Here is an 18723-nt window from a genome sequence, read left to right on the forward strand (position 1 = left end):
CTTAGAGAGCTCTCTCTCCAGCCAGTTCCTTAAGTATTCTAGGATGTATTTCGTCAGGCCCTGCCAACTTGAAGACCTCTAACTTGTTGAAGTAATTCTTTACTTGTTCTTTCTCTATTTTAAGCTCAGATCCTACCCAATTTTCATTGATGTTCACTATTGTAGTTGTCCAATCGCTGCCAACTTTTCTGTTGAAAACTGAAACAAAAAAGGCTTTTTTTTTTCTTTTTTTTTCTTTTTTTTTTTGGCCATTGCTGTGTTTTCTGTTACTGCCTTTCCCTCCTCATAGAGTAATGGTCCTACTGTGTCCTTGGCCTTCCTCTTGCTTCTAATGTATTTGTAAAATATTTTCTTGTTATCCTTTTTCCCTAGCTAACTTGATCTCATTCTGGCCTTTCTAATTTTGTGCCTACGTGCTTAGTTGTTTTTTTATATTCATCCTTAATAATTCGACCTAATTTCCAGTTTTTGTGTGACTCTCTTGAGTTTCAGGTCATTGAAGATATCCTGGTTTAAGCCAAGGTTGTCTCTTACTATACTTTATCTTTCCTACATGCTGAAATAGTTTGCTTTTGTGCCCTTAATAATGTCTCTGTTTTAAAAAAAAACCCTGCTCATTCTCCTGAACTGTGTTTTTCCCATTAGACTTGCTAAAGTCTGCTTTCTTGTAGTCTGTTGTCTTTAGTCTGCTGTTTTCCCTCGTACCATTTCTTAGAATCATGAACTCATCATTTCTTGATCACTTTCACCGAAGCTGCCTTCCATCTTCAAATCAGTTACTCCCTGTTTGTCAGGATCAGATCTATGATAGCCTCTCCCTCGGACACTTTCTCCACCTACTGTAATAAAAAGTTATCTCCAATGCATTCCAAAAACATGTTGGATAATCTGTGCCCTGCTGTGTAATTTTCTGAGTAGGTGTCTGAGTAGTTGAAGTCCCTCATCATCATCAAGTCCTCTGCTTTGGATGATTTTGTTAGTTGTTTAAAAAAGGCCTTATCCACCTCTTCTTCCTGGTTAGGTGGTCTACAGTGGACTCCTACCAGGACATCACCCTTGTTTTTTACCCCTTTTAGCCTTACCCAGAGACTTTCAACAGGTTTGCCTCGCACTTCTGTCTTGACTTCAGTGCAAGTGTATACATTTTTGATATACAAAGCAACATCGCCTCCTTTTTTTTTTCTTCTGCTTGTCTTTACTGAACAAGCTGTACCCTTCTATACCAGTGTTCCAGTTATGTGAATTATCCCACCAAATATCTGATGCCAATTATGTTGTAACTGATTATTCACTTAGTATTTCTAGTTCTTCCTGTTTATTTCCCCTCACATCATAGGATTTAGGTGGCTCCAAGGGTATGATGATGTCACTGAATCTGAGCATCGTGTCAAAGAGAGAGTTCAAATCCAACTCAGGGCAGAAATTTGAAATTGAAAAAGCCCCAGACATATTGCTCCAATCTTTCTTTGTCAAAGGATGGATTTTGTTTTGGGGAAATGTAATCTGAGTACAGCAGAATATTCAAAAACACTGAAGCTATTTTTTTTAAAGGAAAATCAACTACAACGAGCAAATGCTTGCTGGGGGAGGGGAGGGTGACTAACAATGGAAGAGTATGTGGGAATAGGACGAGAAGAGGGATTGGGGGATCAGGTGATGAGGAGAGGAAGGGGAGTGGTAGAACATTGAGATGGGGGGTGAGTGAGGTGCCTGCTAATCCTTCAGTCCCCTCTCAGGTGTGTACCACAATCTGGGAGCCCCCAGGCCCTCTACAGGTGTGTTGTGACTCCCCCTTTCCTGCCCATTTATGTGAGCCAGGTTCTAGAAGGGGCTCACCTATTGGGCCGGGGGTCTGAGCCCCTCTTCCTCCCCCTATCTGAGCTGAGATCTGAGGTTCCTGGTCCCTGGGAATATCTCAGCCCTGTTCCCTGCCCCACTGTGTGTGCCAGGTTCTGGGTGGGCCCTGCTGTCCCCACACCCCCTCCATGTGAGCCAGGTTCCAAGGGGGCATGCCTTTCTAGTAGCTTCCAAGCCCATTCCCCACATATGAGCCAGAATCTGGGGACGCCCTTCCCCTCTGGGAGGTGAGTTTACAATAGGCATGTTTGGAGCAGGCACCAAAAACACACTGCTGAGATTGGGATGAAGTGCTGAGAACAGGTATGCTTGACATATATCAGAAACTCTCCAGCTCTGGGGAGCAGGGAAACACAATTCCCATGCCACATCAGTGTGCCAGTTCACAGGTGTCAGAGTTGTATCAGGCTGTGTTCTCTTTCATCTGAGAACAACTCATTAAGCTGAATAGGCAGCTTAACACCTCTCTGAGCCCTTTATGCTGATGATGAATGTGTAGAGCCCCTCCCTTCCATGCTCCCTCTAATTTTATAATGGAGGGCAGCTCTGCTCTACCTAAGGCCTTGTCTACACTGCCACTTTACAGCGCTGCAACTTTCCCACTCAGGTATGAAAAAACACACCTCTGAGTGCTGCAAGTTTCAGTGCTCTAAAGTGGCAGTGTAGACAGTGCACCAGTGCTGGGAGCTACTCCCCCTGTGGTGGGGGGGATACATGTTGTGGGGAACAGTGGGGTAAGGGATGGAGAAGGGGGGAGAGAGAGAGAGACCACTTTTCTCTCACACACTTAAGGTTACTGTAACAGCCATATACTACAATGATCAGTGGGGGATGTAGACCATGGATAAGATTTCTCACCAGCCCTGTTAGCAGCTACACATATGCAAACATTTCAGAGTATGACCATTATCCCTACTCTACTGGAGGGGTAGAGAAGCACTGAAGAATCACACAGGAGCTGAGTGGACTAGTAGAAAGACCAGTGAACTGAAACTGTTCCCAGCTCTGCCACTGGCTTGCTGAGTGACCTTAGGTAAGTCACTTCACCTCTGTATGCCTCAGTTTCCCATCTATAACATGGGGATAGTGATGTAAAGTTCTTTATCTGTTGATTAAAAGCACTATATAAAAGCTAGATCTCTATTACCTATGCCCAGTAGCATATCAACTACAAACCTAGATGAGAACTACAACTGTCTAAGTGACCACTAACTCTACCAACAAACATTTCTCTTCGTTCAAAAAAACTAGGAAATTACTTTGTTAATGCAGAGTTCAGGTTGCCCAGTGATTAGCTTGGTCTCTTCCAGAACATCAAATTCAGCAAAATTCAAACTTCTTAAAAGCAGCAAATAACTACTTAAGGTAAATGCCTATGCAACCTTAGCTCGGCCCTCCTTGGGCGATTCCCCAAGACACCCGTAACACACATACTAATGTAGTAGAACGAGAGAAGAGCCTGGAGCACTGGGCCTGGTGCAAGATATTGTAAACCTGAATCAAAGACTCTGAACCAAAATTAGGCCATGTATTAAAGTAGATGAAGTTCACTGTTTAGTATGAGGACTTGGCAGATTTGTTAATGTACTAGGTACTAGATATTTACTTAAATATATTTTAGCTAATACAGATACATCCCAATCTAGTACAAGATAAGATGGCCTGACAAAACAATGAATAGGAATGTTTTGTCCAAGATATCAGGAATAAAGGGCAGTAACAAACAGATGTCATGAAATACATAAGGTGGTGTGTTGTTTATGTATGTATGTCTTAATCTATAAATGTAGGGCTGCTTCACCTTAATTCTTTGTGTGACTTAGAGAACAGCAAAGATTCTCGCTGCTGACTGAGCTGTTTCTTGCAACAGGGCACTCGTGTTGGATCTGTGATTACAGGTATGCTAAGGGGGCTAGGACTGCTCCATGACGACAGTAAACCTGGCCTTTGCCACTAAATCGTGTCTATGTTCTTTCTTTATAAGTAACATGGAAGTTTGCGGAACAAGCAGGCTACGTTATCTGCTGCTAATAATAATCAAGGACATACGATTTGGACAGACTGAACAGTGTTACTAAGGCAATGATGTTCTGGCCTTCAGCGTTTAACAACACTAGGTGACACTATTGAAGCTGCTGAACCAGTTATCTATGCAGAGCTGGACAGTGCACTAAAAGAACATACATACCCAAGGCAACTAACAACAACTCCCATTCTGCCTTTTCACTGTAATGGACAGTTGCTTCTTGCCCTGTTCTTTGCTCAAACACGGAGCTCACTACCACAACAAAATACCACACTTGTAACATTTAATAACCACTTACAACCCCGTCACGCTTGCACATAGAATATTACCTAAACCTATAATTTCTGCTACCCACTATTAAATCCACAGATTGCTGTCTCATCCCACCTCAGTGCTGGCATCCATGGCAAGAAGACCCTGCTGCCCTGCTACTGACACAATCTACACAATTCTCTGTTGAAATGATGTAGATTGGAAGCTCAAGGTACACTTGCAACTCTTCTGTTTGATAACATACATGGGAGACAGACCCAGATCTCCTCATATTTCAATCACAGCTCTTCCAAGCTGCTCCAACGTACTCCTTTGCTGTTTGATGCAGCTATAACACAGTGAATGCTGCTGGAGTGCATGCACAGATGATTCCGAGTGACTATTGCCAGCTAAATGCCTTTTGCCATTTAGTTAGTTAGGAGATAGTTTTAGGGGTACAATTCCAATTGGAACTTGCGCCTTTCCTCACAGGCAAGAAATGATCTCTGTACAAACTGCCCCTCCCCCCAAAAAAACGAAAAAAACCCTTTGTTCTTGCTACAGGTGTGGGAGAGTAGCCAAGGATCCCCAGCTTTAAAAGCTACATCAAGTGCCACAAATCCCTCCTGCTCAGATTACTACACTTGTCTACTGCCTGGAGGAAACCCACATCCCTTCCAGGTGCAGTGTGCAGGACGTTCCTGAGTAGGGCCAAACAGTCAAAGGGAGTTTCAACTCCGACGTTCCTCATGGAGGAGTCCACAAAGGCAGGAACAACACCTGTACATCATCGTGAAGAAGATAGAGTGGCACCTCTTTTTGGTTCCAGGTGGTTCTGTGATCTTCAGATCCGAGAGACTTGGGAGAGTAAAGCCAGGACAGATGGAGGAAGGGAGACATAAGTGTTCCCACAAGGACAAGAGCGAAGGTTCTAGCTTCAAGCCCTCTAAGAAGAGGCAGAAATCCCCATACTGTACTGAATCATTGGGAGCTTCATACTCTGGAGTGGAACTGTCCAATACTTGGAAGAACTGGACCATGATGTCTTTGAAGGACAAGAGAGCTGTATTTCCAGTGCTGGAATTGGTACTCGACACCAAAATCTGTCATGTCAACACTGCCAGATCTGGCGCCCCTTTTGGTGACTCGGGTTACAGAAACAACTCCGATTTACTCCAGCTTGTTTCTTGACTCCAAATGACATCTTTGTGCTCCAAGAACTGGATTCTTGTGGCGAACGGGGGAAGTCCCGGATGACTGGAAAAAGGCTAATGTAGTGCCAATCTTTAAAAAAGGGAAGAAGGAGGATCCTGGGAACTACAGGCCAGTCAGCCTCACCTCAGTCCCTGGAAAAATCATGGAGCAGGTCCTCAAAGAATCAATCCTGAAGCACTTACATGAGAGGAAAGTGATCAGGAACAGTCAGCATGGATTCACCAAGGGAAGGTCATGCCTGACTAATCTAATCGCCTTTTATGATGAGATTACTGGTTCTGTGGATGAAGGGAAAGCAGTGGATGTATTGTTTCTTGACTTTAGCAAAGCTTTTGACGCGGTCTCCCACAGTATTCTTGTCAGCAAGTTAAGGAAGTATGGGCTGGATGAATGCACTATAAGGTGGGTAGAAAGCTGGCTAGATTGTCGGGCTCAACGGGTAGTGATCAATGGCTCCATGTCTAGTTGGCAGCCGGTGTCAAGTGGAGTGCCCCAGGGGTCGGTCCTGGGGCCGGTTTTGTTCAATATCTTCATAAATGATCTGGAGGATGGTGTGGATTGCACTCTCAGCAAATTTGCGGATGATACTAAACTGGGAGGAGTGGTAGATACGCTGGAGGGGAGGGATAGGATACAGAAGGACCTAGACAAATTGGAGGATTGGACCAAAAGAAATCTGATGAGGTTCAATAAGGATAAGTGCAGGGTCCTACACTTAGGATGGAAGAATCCAATGCACCGCTACAGACTAGGGACCGAATGGCTAGGCAGCAGTTCTGCGGAAAAGGACCTAGGGGTGACAGTGGACGAGAAGCTGGATATGAGTCAGCAGTGTGCCCTTGTTGCCAAGAAGGCCAATGGCATTTTGGGATGTATAAGTAGGGGCATAGCGAGCAGATCGAGGGACGTGATCGTTCCCCTCTATTCGACACTGGTGAGGCCTCATCTGGAGTACTGTGTCCAGTTTTGGGCCCCACACTACAAGAAGGATGTGGATAAATTGGAGAGAGTCCAGCGAAGGGCAACAAAAATGATTAGGGGTCTAGAGCACATGACTTATGAGGAGAGGCTGAGGGAGCTGGGATTGTTTAGTCTGCAGAAGAGAAGAATGAGGGGGGATTTGATAGCTGCTTTCAACTACCTGAAAGGGGGTTCCAAAGAGGATGGCTCTAGACTGTTCTCAATGGTAGCAGATGACAGAACGAGGAGTAATGGTCTCAAGTTGCAATGGGGGAGGTTTAGATTGGATATTAGGAAAAACTTTTTCACTAAGAGGGTGGTGAAACACTGGAATGCGTTACCTAGGGAGGTGGTAGAATCTCCTTCCTTAGAGGTTTTTAAGGTCAGGCTTGACAAAGCCCTGGCTGGGATGATTTAACTGGGAATTGGTCCTGCTTCGAGCAGGGGGTTGGACTAGATGACCTTCTGGGGTCCCTTCCAACCCTGATATTCTATGATTCTATGATTCATCATTACTTTCCAACCACAGTGCCCGGTATTGAGACTTTAGCCAGTACTGAACTCCCTGCGGTATCTCTCTCTCTGTCCCTGTCCTCGAGTAGGGACCAGATTGTTGCCGGTACCATGGAGTGGAGGCAGATTATCACCATCTCCTTCAGCACTGAGGGTTCACCCACTGCCATTCAGTCCCCCACTTCCAACGAAGATTTTGATCATGGGTGCATCCCACTTAGTTTGGGGAGCACTTCTGGAAGAGCATGTTGCTTAAGGGAAGTATCTGCTCAGGATTCTATGCTTCACATCATGTTGAAACTGAGAAGAGTCAGACTGGCCTACAGTCCCTCACATCCGTGGCAAGTCAGTCCAGGTGGTGTTGGACAACATAATGGCAGTTTATTATGTCAACAAGCAGAGAGGAGCATGCTCCTCACAGCTTTGCACAGAGACTGTTGCCCTTTGGAACTGTTGCAGTCTCATGCAAATTACCCTGACTGCCGTCCACTTGCCTGGCATCCAGAACACACTGGACTACTCTTAAAGCAAATGAGATTGGGAGCTGCATGACCTGTCCCTCCAGGAGATATTTCAGCCATGGAGTCTTCCACAGATCTTCGTGCCACATGTGAACAAGTGCAATGAGTTTTGTTCCAGAAGGGGTTGCAGCCCAGGCTTTCCATATGAAGCTTTCCACATACAATGGGTGTGAGCCCTGAGGTACACTTATCCCCAGTTCTCTTGTTACCATGGGCATTGAGGAAAATTAGACAGGATAAGGCACAAGTGACTTTCACAGCACTGGGTTGGGCCCATAAGTTCTGGTACCCTGTACTTTTTCAGCTGTCAATCTGATCCCATCTCCATTATGTCCTGATACGATCCGTCTTAACTCAAGACAAGGGAAGAACTTACCACTCCAACCCAGCCATGAGGGCGTGGTATTTGGGTAGATGTTGGAGGAGTTCAAGACATCCTGAGCAGTAATAGAAAGGACACTACCAGGAAATGTTACGAAGCAGTGTGAAAAAGTTTGACGTTTTGGTGTGACCAAGCAAGGCATCTCTTCTTTATGAGCACAGATTCTGGACATATTGGACTGTCTCCTATCCCTAAAATCCATGGGGCTGTCTGTTAATTCCCTCCGAATACACCTGGCAGCCATCAGCAATTTTCATCTGGTGGACATCTGTTCTTTCTCAGCCAGTTATATCCTCCTCTTAAAAGATATGATTAGAGCCTTCCTTCTGGTGGCTAAATCTATACCAGCTGTGGTTTGAACCTTTTTTTATCAACCGTGACTAAATCACTTTTTGAGCCTCTAGCATCTTGCTTTCTGTTACATCTCTGACTCCTGGGGGAATTCTGCACGTGCGCAGAATTCATGTTCCCCTCAGGTTTCTTTGCTTCCCTGCAGAAAAATGACTTTCTGACAGGGAAGCAAAGGGAAGCTGCAAGAGCAGTCATGCGCCACTTCCTAGCTGTGCAGGTACATCGTTTCAGGCACCCAGAGCAGCCAGCGGAGAGGTAAATCGCCACAGGGCTGGGGACACACTAGCCAGTGGCTCCTACCCTGAGCCGGGATCAGTTGCTCGTCCTGGCTGGGCTGGAGGCAGGAGAGGATGGGACTTCCTCTTCCCCTGCAAGGGGTGGCTGGGGATGTGAGACCCACCCTCAGAAACCTCCCCCAGCTGCAGGACCTCAGCATCCTCCCCTGCTTCCTGCCCCCATTGCTCCTCAGCTGCGGGGGAGGGGTCACTGTACGAGAGCTGCTCCCCCATCTGCCCAACCCCTGTGGATCTGGACCTCCTATACCAGACACCCCTGCCAAGCCTCACCCAGAACCCCCCTAGCCCTCCATACCCGAACCCCACCCCATTGAACCTCAATCCCTGCAACTGGAGCCCCCTGTACCCAGACCGCATGCCTCCAGACTCCGACCCCTGAACCCAGATGACCCCCATTGAGCTCCCTGCACTTAAACCCCCACCCGCTGCACAACCCTGAGCCCCAACATCCAGACCCCCGCGCCACTGACCCCCAGTTAGCTGCACCCTGACCCCCACCCCATCAAGCCCCACTCCCCCAGCACCCAGACCCTTTTGTTGAGACCCGCATACTCAGACCCCTCTGCTGAGCCCCAAGCACTTTCACCTGGAAGCCCCTGCAGAGTCCCATTGCTCCTGTACCTGAAACTCCCCCCACACACACACACACACAAGAGCCTCTGTGCATCCAGATCCCCCCACACCTAGACCCCCCCCCCCACTGAGCTGCCCGCAGAATCCTCTCACCTCACACCTGGATCCCCCCACAATAAGCCCCACCACACTTGGATCCTGCTTGGTTGAGCCTGCCTGCCCCACACCTGGTACGCCTGGTGCAGAGGAGCAGGGCCCTAGGGTTTTTCTGGGGCAGGCCCAGGCCTTATGTTGGATCAGGGTAGGGTGCAGCCTCACCACTGAGTCCTTGTCCGAGGGATGGGGAGACTGTAGGGTGATCTCTCACCTTCATGCAGCCAGTGGCCTGTGTTCCCCACTGCCATGCTGGAGCCTCTGCATTTATTTATTGATAAATAAAGCTTGCAGAATTTTAAAATATTGTGCACAGAATTTTTCATTTTTTTGGCGTGGAATGCCCTCAGGAGTAATCTCTCTGTGAAGGTAGCATTTTTGGTCGCTATCATGTCAGCCAGAAAAACTTGGGCATTAAGGGTGCTCATGGCAGACCTCCCTTATACAATTTCCCACAAAGATAAGGTAACCATGAAATTTCATCAAAAGGTTGTCCCAAAGGTGTATTCTGTGGAAATTAATAGACATTGACCAAAGTATTGACTTACTGGTGTACTACCCTAAACGTCAATCTAGCAGGGAACTGGTGTGTCACTCACTGGACGTGCATAGGACTCTTGCCTTTTGTCTGTAAAGGACCAAATCATTTTGAAAGCCTCTTAGGCTCTTTATATCACTTGCAGAATGAATGAAAGGAGAGGCCATTTCCTCCCAGAGGCTGTCAAAATGGATTTTGGGATGCATCCTACTCTGCTACCTGATGAACCCTTAAAGGCAGTGTACGAGCATATTTGACTGGTGCTCAGAAAGCATTGGTAGCTTCCTTTAGAGACATCCTTTTACTGATGTCTGCAGAACAGCAATTTGGAATTCCATACGCACTTTTGCTAGACGCTGTGCACTGGTGCATGTAGCTGCCTGAGGTGCTTCTTTGGGCAGCCAGTTCTGCAATCTGTTGTGTCATACTGCTCCATGCACCCTCCTCATTGAAAAGAGACTGCTTGCGAATCATGTGGAGTATCCTATGCATAGGGACAATCACTCAAAGAATATGGGTTACCCATCTTGTAGTAACTTGAGTTCTTCAAGATGTGTAGTCCCTATGTGTAGTGTGCTACCCAACCTCCTCCTCCTTCACTGCCTGGTTTCCCCCAGTGTGAATAGCAGTAGAGAAGGAACTAAGAGGGTAGTGGTCCAGCAACCCCCTTTATCCCCTCAGTGTGGAGAGCGAGGGCACATGCACACACCAGATGGACACTGCTTGGGCAAAATCTCCAGTCCTGGACTCATGGAGCGCATGCGCAGCCTGAAGTGCATTACAAATAGGGACAACATATCTCGAGGAATTAAAGTTACCACAATGTGAGTAACACATCCTTTTAATTTTATTAATGATAACTTTTGTTGTAGAGGAAAACTTAAGGTAATATTCAGTTAATTCAGTTACAAATGTGAAACATCTGGTAACTGCAAATGTCATTACTGGTTGGTTATTTTTTGTTGCCGTGATTGTTACTTCCACCATCTGAGAAGGAAAAAAGTCTCAACGTGTAGCATTCAAATAGGAAGTATGTTATTGCATTTTGGAGTCTGATGGTTCTCTGCAGCTCTCTGATTTCCTTCCTGCTTATCCCCACTAATGGTGCCACTTTGGGTGTGGTGCTTGAGGAAATGTCTGAGAGTGAATGTGTTTTTCAAAGTTGAAAGACCTCTTCTCTCTTCTCCTCCCCACCCCTCCAGCTGCAATCAGAGGGAATATTTTGATTGTTTATGCAATTATATTAATTTTAGACATCTGCTCGGGCATAATTTTAAAGCCTGCCTGAATTTGACTAGACCACAGCCAAGCCAAACACTAGCCCAAGTGTGTTGAGTTGTTTTCATACCTGATCCAAATACTAATAGTTGGGTCTGTTGGGTTTGTGTTAGATTGCAAAGGTCTGTTCACCAGCCCAGACTCCATTTTCTTTACCTTGTTTCCTTCAGTGGAACTAGGGGGACAAATTACCCACCCTGCTCCAGCCCAGTGAATCAGTTCCCCACTCCTCTGGGCCACTCCCATGGAAACTGTGCCAGTGCCACTGCCTCATCCTTAGGTCTTGGCCTGGCTACTCCCCATACCCTGTGTCTGTCTCCAGCCGCCTCCTGCCCATGGGGCTGGTGTGGTGATGGCTGAATGCCCCATTCCAGCCAGCCACCATCACCTCACTGCTAGGTCTCTGCTGCGGAGTGAGTGTGCTGACAAGTCTCAGCATTTCTCATTCTGCAGTGTACAAACGCAGCAAGGTGCCAGTGTCGGGCAGGAGTGGGATACACACCTATCACTGCACCAAAGCCACAAGCAGGAGGAGGTGATTAGAGACTACCAGATCTGAGCCCAAAAGTGTCAGGCTGTCTTCAATTCAACCTGAATCCAACACTTGTAGTCAGCATCCATTGAGTTTGAGTCAGGTTGTTTGTATGTGGTATTGTTGAATGTATTTTAGAAGTATACGCTTCTTTGTTTTACAGAAATGGCTCAGGGATCAATCAGCAGTGTATATGTAACATCTTCATCAGGTTCCACTTCAGATGTCACTAGATTTTCTGCCAGGTAAGTTAATGCATAAATTAGCGTTAGCCTGTATTCCATACGCTGTGCTGTCTCTAGTTCTGCCTCAGCTACCTGGTGTATCAGATGATTTTTTTAAGGTAATTCTGAGATAGGTATTATTTTTGCTATAATTACTCGTATTTCTTACCAGTGCCCATCTACCTCTTGGGGGAGCAAATGGACTGACCATCACTCGAAGTAGTACGGCAACTACCTCCTTTTGACATCTTCATATAGGTGAATTGTGGTTAATGTATGATGAGCTAACCAGTAACTTGTCACAAAACATGGGGAAATAAATTAGCTAGACTAGGATTAGTATAGAGTAGTTTAGGTTTTAAATTTAGAGAAGGACTTTTTTCATATCACAAAGATACCACCTGGGTAGGGTTCTCGTTTGGTCATGGCTCCCTAACGCAAGGTAGGAACAACTTAATTTCTTTGCTCATTGACAGCAACAGTAGTGGGCCGTTACCTTCTTTATGCACCACTGTAGCCATATTCCCGTTCTGAGCTTGCCCATTTCCCTCTCTCTCTTGCTCAAGTTATAGGTATTAGCTTAGTTTTTGCTGCCTCTTGCAGTAAACATGCTATATTTAAGACCAAAAGAAAAGGAGTACTAGTGCACCTTAGAGACTAACCAATTTATCTGAGCATAAGCTTTCGTGAGCTACAGCTCACTTCATCAGATGCATTCAGTGGAAAATACAGTGAGGAGATTTATATACACACAGAACATGAAAAAATGGGTGTTATCATACACACTGTAAGGAGAGTGATCACTTAAGATGAGCAGATAAAAGGCATTCTATACATTTTAAACCAGCAGTTTAATACAGGTATAAGTTTTAAACAATTTTAAAGAAACAATTTAATACTACAGTCATCATTGCTGAGTATGTAGCTTGGTTGAGGTGGAGGAGTCCGAGTGGAAGAGGGTGGATTGTCCAGCTGCTCCTCTTGCTGTTCTTACAAGCACAGGCACCGACTTTGCCGGGGGCGGGTGGCCCTCCTCACGCGCCCCCCCCAGCTCACCTCCGCTCTGCCTCCCTGGGCCTGAGCGGGAAGCCGCCACCTGCTTCTCAGCCTGCCCCAGCTTCCCGCGTGAACAGCTGAGGGGGAGCAGAGAAGCAGAGCGGGACAGCACATTCAGGGCAGGAGGCTGGGGGGGGAGGGGGGGCGTGGAAAAGCTGGCGGGGGTGGTGCGTTCAGGGGAGGAGGTGGAGCGGAGGTGAGCTGGGGCCGGGGGGGGGGGGGGGGGGGGGGGGGACACGACCAAATTTTCCCCTTGGGTGGTCCAGGGCTGGAGCACCCGTGGAGTCGGTGCCTAAGGCATCACTTTTGGCTGGTTAAATTTAGAAGCCCTTTTAGAACCAGTTGTCCCTCGTGGAACAACCGGATCTAAAAGGGCTTCTAAATTTAACAACCGGTTCCAGCAAACCGGCTCCAGCTCACTACTGACTATGGCCCCTGATGTACCAAAAACCTGAGGGTGTGTGAAGATCATGCCACATCTGGACCCTCAGGTCTGCCAGAGTACCCTGCTGGGGTGCCAGAGTCCTGACTCTTTCCTCCTCTGCACCAAAGGTAGGAAAGATGAGATGAGGGAGAGTCACAAGTTGTGCTACACAGAGGCATAACCTTTCACTATGCCATATGGTTGCCCAGAACCAACCCCAAACAACCAACTGGATTTTAGGGTTCAGCTGGGCACTTTCTAACTCACCAACCACACTGGAATGCACCACAGAGGACAGCAGTCGGAGTGGATGCCCTGCCAATTAGCTACAAAAGAAGCTACCCACTCTTTCAAGTCCTTCAACAAAATATCTGACTCACTGTCAAATGTAGTCCATTCTCTCAGCACTGGGGAGATATATTTAATTCCCACATAGGAAATTGCTTTATCATTATTCTGTACTTACCAGTTTCTAAGTTCATTTCTTTCACAAGAAAATTGAACTTTTAGTACTACTACATTTAAAAAACACACACACACACACACACACACACACACACACACAAAACTGCAATCACATGTTCTGTCTTGGTGTATTGCAGTGAAGCTGTTTCTGGCACAGACTGCACTTTCTACACTAATGCTGACACATCTGTTTTGTTTTGTTTTTTTTAAACTCCTGGCCCAAATCCATTTGTTGCAGGAGGGTGAACAGGTTATGTGTGTTTTTTAATTATAGTTTTGTTTTTTATCCTATGGATCCTGAAGCAACTGCTTTGGTTCTTTTTTGTTGGTTGTTTGCTTGTTTTTAACTTCTACAGTTGGGTTCCTTCTTTTGGGGGTACCTGTGTTCCAACTGCAAACACATACCATTTTGGCTTCCTCCCTTTTCCAGGCCTTTTCTGAAAAAGACTGCAGAGCATGCAACAAAAAACTTTTAGATTTTTTTTAAATCAAAATCACTTTTCTTGAGAGATTCCAGAGCCTCCTATTTTGACCAAGTCAAAAAATACTACAAATAAGATATTTCAGACATATTCCAGACATGCAAAAATGCATGTGAATGGTATGAAAATTAAAGTAGACAGTATTATATCAAACAATTGAACCTGAGATTATGTTCAAAGGATGATCTAGAGTTGCAGTCAGTTCTTTCTTTATGGCTTTGCTCATCCCTACTTATGATTTGGCTAATTGAAAATGACCCAGTTCACTTACAAACATGTTTTCCTTCAAACGTTGTTAGAAAATGTTGCTTCATATGTGAATTTGTAATTTCTCAGTTGATATTTTGTTTCCATCAAGTTTGGAAATTATACTACTAAATTATTTGTTTGTTTTACAAAGAGTCCTCTTAAAATGCCACTGCATATTGCCTATATTATTGAAAAACTGAAAAGTTAATTGCCCTCAACTATTCATTGAGTTAGTGGCAGAGCTGGGATTAGAATGGCTGCTAGTCCCGTGTTCATTGAACTCTAAAGCCACTGGTATTTTAATTCTTATATGTTTTTGTGTTACTAATACAATATTAGTAATATTAGTGAGTGATATAACTTTAGTATTTCACAATTTATATATTTAAAATTTAACTGCTACTTAAAGTATAGGAAAGCCACATTTCTTCTGTAAAATGGTTCTGTACCATTAATATTTGTCGTAGATATTGTAATAAAGCTGAACCGCGCAGCGTTCCACATTTCCAGTCTTTCTTATACCATTTAGATTTGCATGACTCTTATATTTCACCCTTTTATATTCTTAAACATTGAAATACTAATCATTCTCTCTTAACAATGAAATATTAATACACACTTGTAAGGATAATGTATATTTTATTCATATTGCATGAGGGATAATTGGTAAGTAGTTCATCAGTACTAATCAAGGAGGATGTTAAACAATATTTGTGAGGGTTAAATACTTTTAAATTAGCAGGTCTTGATAATTTTCACCCAAGAGTCCTAGAAGAATTGACTGAGATTTGTCTTGTTGATGTTAGATTTTAATATGTGTTGGAATGCAGAAAGGCTGGAATCACAGAAGGCTGGAAATGTGCAAATGTATCCATATTCATGAAGGGTCAGCATCATGACCCTAGGTAATTACAGGCCAGTTAGTCTGAAATAATTCCCAGACAAAATAAAGGAAAAGCTGATATGGTACTCAATAAATAGAGAATTAAAGGATAGGAGTATAATTAATGCTAGTCAACATGGTTTTATTAAAAATAGGTCTTGTCTAGTAAACTTGATTTCCTTTTTTGATGAGCTATAAAAAGTTTAGTTGATAAAGGTAACTGTAGATTTAATATTCTTAGGCTTTTGTAAGGTGTTTTGTAAGGTGTTTGCTGCAGAACATTGATTTTTTTTTTTAAAGTAGCATTGTACAGTATCAAGCACATCTTAAATGAATTAGCTGGTAAATTAACAAGTCTCAGGGTGGCTGTCAATGGGAAATCGTCAAATGGGAGCCTGACACTAGACGGAGTGGTAAGTAATGAGGACAAGGGACGTCATACAGAGCAGTCAGGGGTATATTCTATACTGTGCCACCGTGCAAATCAGAGAGGTGTGAATTGTAGAGTGCCCTAACTGCCCTGTGTAGGCCTTGCTGGCACGAACGAAAAAGTAATGTTAATGTGCACTGAGTACCTTTTTGTTTGTGCCATCAGGATCTCTGCAGGGCAGTGAGAGTTCAACATATTAGTGCACTCCACAGTTCATACTGCTGTTTGCGCTAGTTCAATTGTTTGGTAAACTGGGCTCGTTCAAACAGTGGGTTTTTTTTTTTAATGTAGCTGAATACAAGGTTATATATCTAGAAGTAAGTAATGCAGGCTGTACCTACACAATGGGGGAAAATGCCTTACAGGGAGAGACTTGGAGCTCTGTTAAATTCTTCAAAAAGAAGATCAAGAGGTGATTTGATTGTGGATAAGTACCTTCACAGGGAGAAAATACTAGGTACTAAAAAGCTCTTTAATCTAGGAAAGAAAGGCGTAATAAGAACCAATGGCTGAAAGTTAAAGCCAGACAAATTCAAGTGAGAAATAAGGCACAGATTTGTAACAAAATGATTAACCATTGTAACACGCTATCAAGGGAAATGATGAATTCTCCACATCTTGAAGTCTTTGAATCAAGACTGGATGCCTTCTGGAAAATATGCCTTAGTTTTGATGAAATTCTATGGCCTTAATTATACAGGGTATGAGATTAGATGATTTGATGGTCCCTTCTGGCCTTAAAACACTAAACTTATTTGGAGTGAAGTCTGGTAAGCAGACTTTTGAATGACTAAAATGTTCTTTGAACTATTTTTCAGTATGTTACATTAAACTATAGGAAAAGGTGCAATTGTCTACCCTCTCTGATTTGTTTAGCTCTTTTTAACTGTTGCAGTTTGCCTTTGTATATGGATTTGCCATCTGGGGAAGGATACAATTTAAAAAATGTGATTAATAATGAAGTATCGCACCAGTTACAAAAGTAGGGCATTGGGGTGGTGGAGAGGAGTAGATGAAACCTTGATGACTTTTTCTTGGAAATGTTCAAAGTTTCATTAAGTGTTACACCTCAGTTACACTTCAGTTACAAGTAACAGTTTAATTAACATTTCTCACTTCTTTTAAAACTTAATTTTCTTACTTCAGTGACTTCACCAATGGTGGAGATGGGATGTTAGCAACAAGTTCCAATGGATCGCAGTACAGTGGCTCCAGAGTTGAAACACCAGTCTCTTATGTTGGAGATGATGACGACGAGGATGATGACTTTAATGAAAATGACGATGATGACTGATCCTTTTTGATTGTAGACTTTTCAGGAATAAAATTGTTCTAGGGAGAAAACGCACTCATGCGCGTGCGCTCTCTCTCGCGCTCTCTCTCTCTCTCTCTCTTTTGCAAAATATATATATATTTTGCCCCGTCCCACAAGGAAAATATTGGTAAGCAGTTCTGAGTTTAGAAATTGCACCTCAGATAAGCAAATAAGGATTGTTTTATGTAGGATATTTTTAAATGTGGTGTGGATGTGTGTTTTGATACCAGTGTGTTAATGCAGAGCCTTTATTATTTGCTCCTTTTTTTTACTTGAAGGAAAATGCATTTTGCCCCAAATGTTATTGCTAAGTTTGCTAAAGAAAATGTAGCCACATCAATGAAGAAATAAAATGCTAACGTTAGGTGGGAAATTGATACACTGAATGGCCATAAGTTTGGAGTGTATTTTGATGACAGCCTTTGTTGAGGGATGGCAAGCTCATGTAGTAGTTGTGGGGTTTTTTTGTTAATCATGCAGTGTCCAAAGAACCAAACGAGATCCATCTTACTTTTTTACATGTTAAATTCCATAAATGTTGTGAATTTATTTTCCCTTAAATAATATGTAACATGATTCCATCAAGGTTATATGCTGTTTTCACTGTATGTTGGGACACATGAATTACAAAGTTTTTGGCAAATGTTTACTGCCAGCTGATGCAGCTATATAAAATGTCTTGAAGGTTTGGAATGAGTTATTGCTTATGGTAAAAATTGCCTGATTTCTTACAGGCAGACTTTGGAAACTTTTTATTATATAGTTGTTTACATACTTATAAGTCTATCGTATAAAGACATGTACTGAAACAAATGTTTGTATTTGTTTCATAAGCATCTTCCTGTAATCTATTATAAAGTTGAAATTAAATATAGAGAATGTTTTAAGTTTTTTAACTCAAAATTGTCAATCATTTTTAATAGTTCATTTTTTATAAAAGCAATTTCAGGGCAGGTGGTAGTCTTTTAAAATTTATTCACAAAACATTTAACTGCACAAATACTGTCAGCTGCCTATCTAAGACAATAGTCTTTTTATTGAAACACAAATAAACTTTTCTGTAATATTTTATGGAATATAAAGAGACTTTAATTGTTTGACTTGTTTAACCTTGGCACTGTTAGTTTTTATTAATAAAACGCGCATGGGCATTTTTAACAAACTCTGTGTTTTTCTAATTTAGGATTATTCTACCTAGAACTTTTAATCTTATTCAGGGGCTTAGCAGATGTCCCCATGGTCATGTGGAGGTGCAAGAGTCTAGAAGAACCCATTGTTTTTAAATGGGTAACCAAACAGATGTCGTGCTTCATCATACCCCAGGATGCATGTGTTCCTTTGCACTACTGATGTGAGCAACAGTCCTTCCTTAGCAGCTGAGGCAGCCCCATCCACTTTTTTTGGGAAGAGCAGAAGTCACATCTGTATCTGCAAAGCCTATCACAATATTTGAGTGGCAGCACAAAGACTGGTGTCTCCTGAGTTCTAAAACTCATCAGTTAGGATTGGACAAGAAGAAAACATGTTAAGGAAGGCTGAAAGTTTGGGACAAAAAAGATAAAAAAAGAAGGGTTATAAAGCAGTTCCCAACCATTTTCTCCAACTGCATTTAGCTGAGGCTGTGGTAGTGGAAAAAAAATAAATGAAGCACCTGAGTCTCAAAAGCTACCCCCTTTTCCTCATTTCCTGTCTCTGATTACTTCCACAAAACTGAAGGGGGAGAAGGTCTGAAATAGAAGCAGGATTGG

General features: G+C 43.5%; 1 protein-coding gene across 12 annotated transcripts in view; it reads left to right on the forward strand.

The window, feature by feature from the left end:
- Positions 1-18137, forward strand: part of TFDP1 (transcription factor Dp-1) — a 111286-nt gene extending 93149 nt beyond the window's left edge. For 11 of the 12 annotated variants that reach the window (XM_007063830.4, XM_043536050.1, XM_037897277.2 and 8 more), the window contains exons 11-12: positions 11611-11692; positions 16807-18137. In XM_007063830.4, the coding sequence (XP_007063892.1) occupies positions 11611-11692; positions 16807-16954 (230 nt within the window). In that variant the 3' untranslated portion in view covers positions 16955-18137. Of the gene's footprint in view, positions 1-11610; positions 11693-11843; positions 11930-16806 lie in introns of all 12 variants that reach the window. The other variant, XM_037897320.2, reaches the window with a different exon arrangement.
- Positions 18138-18723: the final 586 nt, after the last annotated feature.

Source organism: Chelonia mydas, chromosome 1, assembly GCF_015237465.2.
Source record: "Chelonia mydas isolate rCheMyd1 chromosome 1, rCheMyd1.pri.v2, whole genome shotgun sequence".
Classification (NCBI taxonomy): domain Eukaryota; kingdom Metazoa; phylum Chordata; order Testudines; family Cheloniidae; genus Chelonia; species Chelonia mydas.